The following is a 7,217-nucleotide window of genomic DNA, read 5'->3' as shown; positions in this document are numbered from 1 at the left end:
TCCCTTATATCATCAGTATCTGACTTGAGCGTCGAAAGGTCTACGTCAGGACACCCTCATGGCCTCCTTCTAACGGTCTTATTCATGATTTCAGGCTCGGGATAATTTTGAAACCTGCGTCTGGACTAGTGACACTTGCTGGAATCGGACCTTAAATTTTTCGTGAGTATCACGTAATAATTTCAATAAATTTAAAAAATTAATTGGATTTTTTCATGATTTAGATAGTGTTTGTAAGAATTTATTTAATCGTTTTCAGACGGTTAGATTATAAAATATTTGAAAAATATATGTAAAAACGAAAAAGGCTTCTAACCAATTCTTCAAAATTCTAAGTCACTCACTTTCTTAAATGGTGTCCTACATCGTCCCCACCCAATAAAATGTGTGACGAGATTTGATTATTTGAGGAATCTCAACCATGTTACATCAATCATTAATTCCAATTATTTGATTACATATTAAATAGGGAGACTAGTTGTAGGGTCATTTCCATGTTTTTTTGAGCTTATTTTTCCACAAAAATATTAAAGAACATTAATTTTATCAAGTGCGTGACAAAAGTTTAAAAGTAAATGTTTTTAATTTGAGAGATTATATTAAAATTAAAGCTTTAAAAAATTAAATAATTTTTTAAAGTTATGAGTGATATAATTATTTAATTTAAAAATTCAAAAATATAGATAAAGATTAAAATAGATTCTATTTTTGTTATAGAATAATTTTTAATTTGAGGAGAAAAAATATATTTTTTATTTATCAAAATATTGATCATGACACCAAATTAAGTTGATTTAGATGTCTCAAACGTATAAATAATAATAAAATAAATAAAATATATATATATAATAAATTGAAATAGATACTTTTAAAAAATAATAATAAATTGAAATATATGGTCGACAAAAGAAAGTGTTATTTGAGCCAAAACTGGATAAAACAAGGATATGATTGCATGAAAATAATTCATATAAATTATTAAATATTTGTTGGTACAACATATTTATATCGTAGCATAATTATCAATTATTATTTATTGGCTTGATTGATTTTAAAATCAGTCCAAATCGTGATTATACGGGTTTGTTTGATTTTACAAAAACTTGTGTGAGACGATCTCACGGGTCGTATTTTGTGAGACAAATCTCTTATTTGGGTCAACAATGAAAATGTATTACTTTTTATACGAAGAGTAATACTTTTTATTGTGAATATCGATAAGATTGACCTGTCTCACAAATAAAGATTCGTGAGACTATCTTACAAGAAACCTAGTATGTTTGACAACATGATCAGTTTCTGAACCATTTTACGAGTGTTGAATCGATTTTTTTTTTTTTTCCGACGATGTGTATGTAACTGATTTATTCTAAAATTCTTGTAAAATTTCTTCCGAATCTCATTCTCCCAATATCAGCCATATTCACGTACCACCCATTGTGAAGTCGTCAAGTTGTGCTATTATTGATTGTACCATATATATCGGGCGTGATAGAAAGTGAAATAGACGTGACAAAGAAATTAAAATTGATTTGGAAGTGTGAAGAAACAGACGATTGAGTAATTATTTTGGATGAAAATGGAATTGAACTTTCTTTCACACTTTCACTTTATGTAAAGATTTGGAAAAAGGTGATTTTGGATTAAAATGATCGAACAAAGTAAAAAAGGTTTTGGTCCATGAGATATGATAATAAAACATGTACGTATTATAAATAACGAGAAAATTAAATTTAAAAATACGAATAACATTATGTATATTCGAACAATTATTGCACGATTACTCAAGTCAAACACGTATATAAATAATTAATATGTTATTATTTGCATCGAACGATGTCTGAATAATCTATAAATATATCTAATATTTCAAAGATGAAATCCTCATATGTGATGCATGTGTAAAAGGACTATATAATTTTGATGAAAGCTGATAATACAAGCCGTAATTGATGTAAATAGGGATCATATCTTTATTTTCGAATATTTGTTATGGACTACAAATCATGGATTGTTAAAGTTATAACAAAAATAAATTAAATGACCTTATATTTTGAAATTTATACTAATATTTATACTAATCTTTACTATCTTTTTTTTAACTCCAAAAACATGTCAACTTGTATTTTTTTCTTGGAAATTAAATACCTTTCCACATAATATAATTATATTTTAAAAAAATGAAATATAAAAAAATTAATTTTGAATAAAAATTACATGCATGTGTCGCAAGCTAAAATTTAGCAGTAATGATTGAGAGATTGATTATTGATATTAAAGTTAATTTCAATTGTTCGATTTTCATATATTTCAAAAAGAATTCAATTATAAATGCAATCATTAGTCTATATTAGATGAGTAATAGAAACGTATTGCGTGGGTTGTTGTGTGATTTTAAAAAATTAAAGTTACAATATTATAACTGACTATAATTTTTTTACAAAAAAGGTCAAAACTCGAACCTAGTAGACTCGTGATCTAAAAAATAAAGAATATCATAAATTTCAAAAACAATAAAAATTATCCTATTTTAATAATAGTTCTAATAACATTAAAAATAATATTCCACGGAGACATAATTAGGAAACAGTAAACATGTGTATTTTGTTTTATAACTTCGATCAAATATTTAATTAAGAAAATAACTTATTTGGACAATTGATCGAACTTATTTTACAAATTTTTCAATATTATAAGCATAGGAATCCAGGATCAAAACTTTTTCACGTTTTTAGTTTTAGGTTTCCTTTTCCGAGTGGACATCAATAGTGGGATTGGAAAGTGGGGGTGAAAAGGGTCTGCTCGTGTGTATAAATGGACCATATTTCTGCAAAAACAAAACGTGATATTAAGAACCACGACGGAGATTTCTTGGAGCTAAACTAGAGGCGAGAATCCCTTGTGTTATCTTCAAATTTTCCAGCTAAGTTCAATCACACCCACTGACCGACATAAAGATTTCTCAAGCCCATTCAGTGACCCGCTTGCCTCTCCCACTTGCGTGAGAAAACTCTTTAAAAAGCCGAAATCTTGGGTAGATTCTGAGCTGGGGGAATCATTTCTCAAATGGCTGGCTGGGTTTTATCAGAATGTGGTTTGAGGCCGCTTCCAAGAATTTATCCTAAACCAAGAACTGGCCGTGACCAGCCTCCCTTGAATCCCAGTCTCTCCAAGTTGAGATTTTTACGGGTAGATCGTGGAAATGGTTCCTCCTCATCTTGTTTGTTTAGTGGGATTGATAAAGAGAGAGACTGGGCTTTGAAAGTAAGTGCCCCATTCAGAGTTCAGCAAGCTGATGAAGAGATCGAGGGAAGGGATAGAATATTGAACGGTGGTGAGGAGTTTTTTGACCCTGCTTCACCACCTCCATTTAAGTTATCTGATATTAAGAATGCGATTCCTAAGCATTGTTGGGTTAAGGATTCATGGAAGTCCATGAGCTATGTTGTGAGAGATGTAGCTGTGGTTTTTGGATTGGCCGCTGTCGCGGCATATTTTAACAATTGGGTGGTTTGGCCTCTGTATTGGTTTGCTCAGGGGACCATGTTTTGGGCTCTCTTTGTTTTGGGACATGACTGGTAAATTTCCTCTTTTTTTTTCTAGCTTTTCTTTGATTGATTTTCAAGAAAGTGTGTCTTTTGTTTGATTAGTTATTCTGTGTTGGATTTTGTTTAGTTATTGTGCTATCTGAAAAGGTTTGATTTATTTGGTCCTAAATTATGCAGTGGCCATGGAAGTTTTTCGAATAATCCCAAGTTGAATAGTGTTGTTGGTCATCTTCTTCATTCTTCGATCTTGGTTCCCTACCATGGATGGTATGTTACCATGTCTCATATTTTTAATTTAGGAATTCCTATTGCTCTGCTCATAAGAAAACATGTTGAAAATCGAGTTGAAATGAGTGTATCCTGCAGGAGAATTAGTCACAGGACTCATCATCAGAACCATGGACATGTGGAGAACGATGAATCTTGGCACCCTGTAAATATTACTAAGTTTTCCTTCTCTTTTATTTAAGAAACCTTGATGTATTGTTTCGGTGTCAACAAAATATGGATTAAAACTGTTGGTTTCTTGGTGTATTTTATCTCCAGTTGCCTGAGAAGACATACAGGGGTTTGGATATTGTTACCAGGATATTGAGGTTCACGTTGCCTTTCCCCTTACTAGCATATCCCGTTTATTTGGTACGCTGCTTGTTTTTTTTGGCAAGTCTTTTACTGCTTTCGATACTACATTCTACATGTCCTATATATATGTATGTATGTACATGTAAGTGATCGAGTTAATTGTAAGTGATCGAGTTAATGGATGTCATAGTACTGAATAAAGTAGAAGATTTGGAATGATATTTCTTTAGCATGAGCAGTTTCAATCTTAATCTAAACAGAGTTACCTGATTAGTTTTGCTTGGTTTGTTTTATGATAGTGGAGCAGGAGTCCTGGGAAAAAAGGCTCGCATTTTGACCCTAACAGTGATTTGTTTGTCAAGAGCGAGAAGAAAGACGTAATAACCTCGACAATTTGTTGGGCTGCAATGGTTGCATTGCTTGTAGGATTATCGTTTGTAATGGCTCCTTTCCAGTTGCTCAAACTCTATGGTGTACCATACTTGGTTAGTAGCTTCTATCCATTTATTATGTGACTAACGTTGTTACTGAAAACATAAGCATTCAGACAAGCAGCGCAATTGTTATTTCAACTCGAAGCAACGATTTTTTATGTGCTGCGAAATGAAAATTTCTTCCCATGATTTTTAACTTTTTCTCGAAAATTGAAAGTAGATACATCTGTGGCCTTTATGAGTTGAATAACTTTGATTAGGAGTTGGCTTTATCATTCTTGATATGTTCGTTTGAAACATCTCTGTAAAACATGAAATTTGAATTGGTGAATGCAGGGCTTTGTGATGTGGCTTGACTTGGTTACCTACTTACATCACCATGGCCATGAGGACGTGCTTCCTTGGTACCGCGGAAAGGTTATCTATCTTTCATATTTTTTACTGATGCTGTTCCGGCATGCAGAATTTCGCCCTGGAACAACCCATTTTTATTATTCATCTAAACCAGTTAACTGAGAAATTATAAACATCCAAGCCCGAGAAATTTTCTAGACTAGGCCTTTTCTTCTGGCAGTTTATAATATTTCAGTGATACAGGAATGGAGTTATCTGCGAGGGGGCCTCACGACTCTTGATCGTGATTATGGATGGGTAAACAACATCCACCATGACATAGGGACTCATGTTATACATCACCTCTTCCCTCAAATCCCCCACTATCATTTGATAGAAGCAGTAAGTGTTGGCTTTTCCCATACAAGCTTCTCCCATCAGTTTCATGTGATTATTGTTCAATCTAAACTTCATGGTTACCAAAATCTTGTGATGCAGACTGAAGCAGCTAAGCCGATATTCGGAAAGTATTACAGAGCCCCTAAAAAATCCGGCCCTCTTCCACTTCACTTGATGGGAATCCTCTTAAGTAGCATGAAAAAGGACCACTACGTAAGTGACACCGGTGATATAGTGTATTATCAGACTGATGTATTATCAGACTGATCCTCAACTCAGCAGGCCTAAAAAATCGTGAGTCTATTCAATAATATTGTCACTGAGTTAGGAAGCCACCACTGAGCTATTGATTATTTGTGTTCTTCAACTAATTCTTTGTGGGTATTGAGTAAACTCACTCAAAAATTCAGACTCACAACTTCACTCGAGAATCTCGGATTCTGAGTGACAATGAATCCTTTTTTCTACCCTTGCATAATGATGTAGCATGTAGGTATTCCTATTGACACAAGAATATGAAGGCATTGTATTGAATCTTGATGTTTAGAATATGAAGGCCTTGTATGCTAGTAGTGCTTATATTTTGTTCATAGATTTGCTCAATGGAAGGCATTTCATTATATCTGTTCTGTGTTATTATGGTACACACATCTTTAAGGTGACCAATAGAGAGTGACATAAGTTTGTTTCTTTTGATTCTGGCCAAAGTGGAATCACATGAATACTCAATATTTTTGTTTCTTTGGCAATAAATCATATATTGATATGCTTTATGTTTTTTGCCATTACAATCCATCTTTACCTCAAGTCACACATTTTATGAAATTTTATTTTTATTCATTACAAGTTAACAAAAATAATAATATGATTATGTTCTTTAAATTTTTTTGATATGTAGAGTCTTAATTTCACTCTTCGTATTTAATGTTGGAACATATCTAGTTTTTATGATGTTATAGTAAAACATAACAGAAGAAGCGCATTTGTCTGAATCGGCATTCCATCAAATCAACAAACTTTAATAAGTGTCTTTGCCGATCTTTGAACTCATTTCGGCAGACTCCACACCTCGTAAATAAGACATCCCGAAAAAGACATCCCGAAAAACACAGACAATAGTTTATAATAAAATACATTGAAATTATAATCATTTAATTGCATAAACAAGACCCAACACAACCCAAGCTCGATCATGAGCTCCACTGGCGGACCTTTCGTCTGGTGTTGAAAACTACTTTGGTGACCCCCTATCATGTGCCCAAGAACAGCCACAACAGTCCCTAGTAAAAACTAATATTATGATTCCGGTATGAAACAGTTAAATATCAATGATAATAAACATAAATCATACATAAATAATACGTATATGTATATATATGAATGAATAAGTAAAGCATGAAATTGAGCTCAATACAAATGGATAACATGAGCCAATAAATAGTATGATACAACTGGAACAATGTTCTAGCAATAACATACAGAAGAAAGTCATGTCATAACTACAGCTAAATCGTTCTGGTCTAAATATGTGATGAATATTATGATGTATTACCGAACTGCCATCATGGCTCATCTTCATCCATACTACAACGATACAACAGGAATGCACAACATCATAATATGCTATCACAATCCCGAGTGAACTCATCATACATGCAACACTGTCATGGATATGTGACTCATACATGGGATGTGTCAATAATACATTACATTTGTCATATATTTATAATCAAGATTTCTAGAAGGCACAAAAAGTTGGGAGAGATCTGAGATGTTCATATCGTGAGACATATCGATGGTCTTTATTTACTTCCACCAGAAGTCTTGTTGGCCATGCACGTAAATATCATTCACTAAACTGAGAAAATTTTATTGTGGTTTTTGTTATCTGATTTGTGAGAGTTTCGACTGTGCCCAAAAT

At 32.7% G+C, this 7,217-nt stretch overlaps 1 protein-coding gene across 1 annotated transcript; it reads left to right on the top strand.

Annotated features, from left to right (window-relative positions):
- The first annotated feature begins 2,782 nt into the window (after positions 1-2,782).
- LOC142538539 (omega-3 fatty acid desaturase, chloroplastic-like) lies at positions 2,783-5,918 on the top strand. Its single transcript, XM_075643856.1, has 8 exons — positions 2,783-3,578; positions 3,726-3,815; positions 3,915-3,981; positions 4,095-4,187; positions 4,430-4,615; positions 4,901-4,981; positions 5,162-5,299; positions 5,396-5,918. The coding sequence occupies exons 1-8, from the start codon at positions 3,067-3,069 to the stop codon at positions 5,561-5,563; spliced, it is 1,335 nt and encodes a 444-aa protein (XP_075499971.1). The 5' UTR covers positions 2,783-3,066; the 3' UTR covers positions 5,564-5,918.
- Positions 5,919-7,217: the final 1,299 nt, after the last annotated feature.

This window comes from Primulina tabacum, chromosome 1 (genome assembly GCF_025594145.1).
Source record: "Primulina tabacum isolate GXHZ01 chromosome 1, ASM2559414v2, whole genome shotgun sequence".
Lineage (NCBI taxonomy): Eukaryota > Viridiplantae > Streptophyta > Magnoliopsida > Lamiales > Gesneriaceae > Primulina > Primulina tabacum.
This window is presented reverse-complemented; position numbering and strand designations above follow the sequence as displayed.

Excerpts from the sequence above, each read along its gene's own strand:
- LOC142538539 (XM_075643856.1), top strand. The coding sequence starts at position 3,067 with ATGGCTGGCTGGGTTTTATCAGAATGTGGTTTGAGGCCGCTTCCAAGA. Across the intron at positions 3,579-3,725 it reads TTTGTTTTGGGACATGACTG|TGGCCATGGAAGTTTTTCGA; the intron begins GTAAATTTCCTC and ends TAAATTATGCAG. Across the intron at positions 4,188-4,429 it reads TAGCATATCCCGTTTATTTG|TGGAGCAGGAGTCCTGGGAA; the intron begins GTACGCTGCTTG and ends GTTTTATGATAG.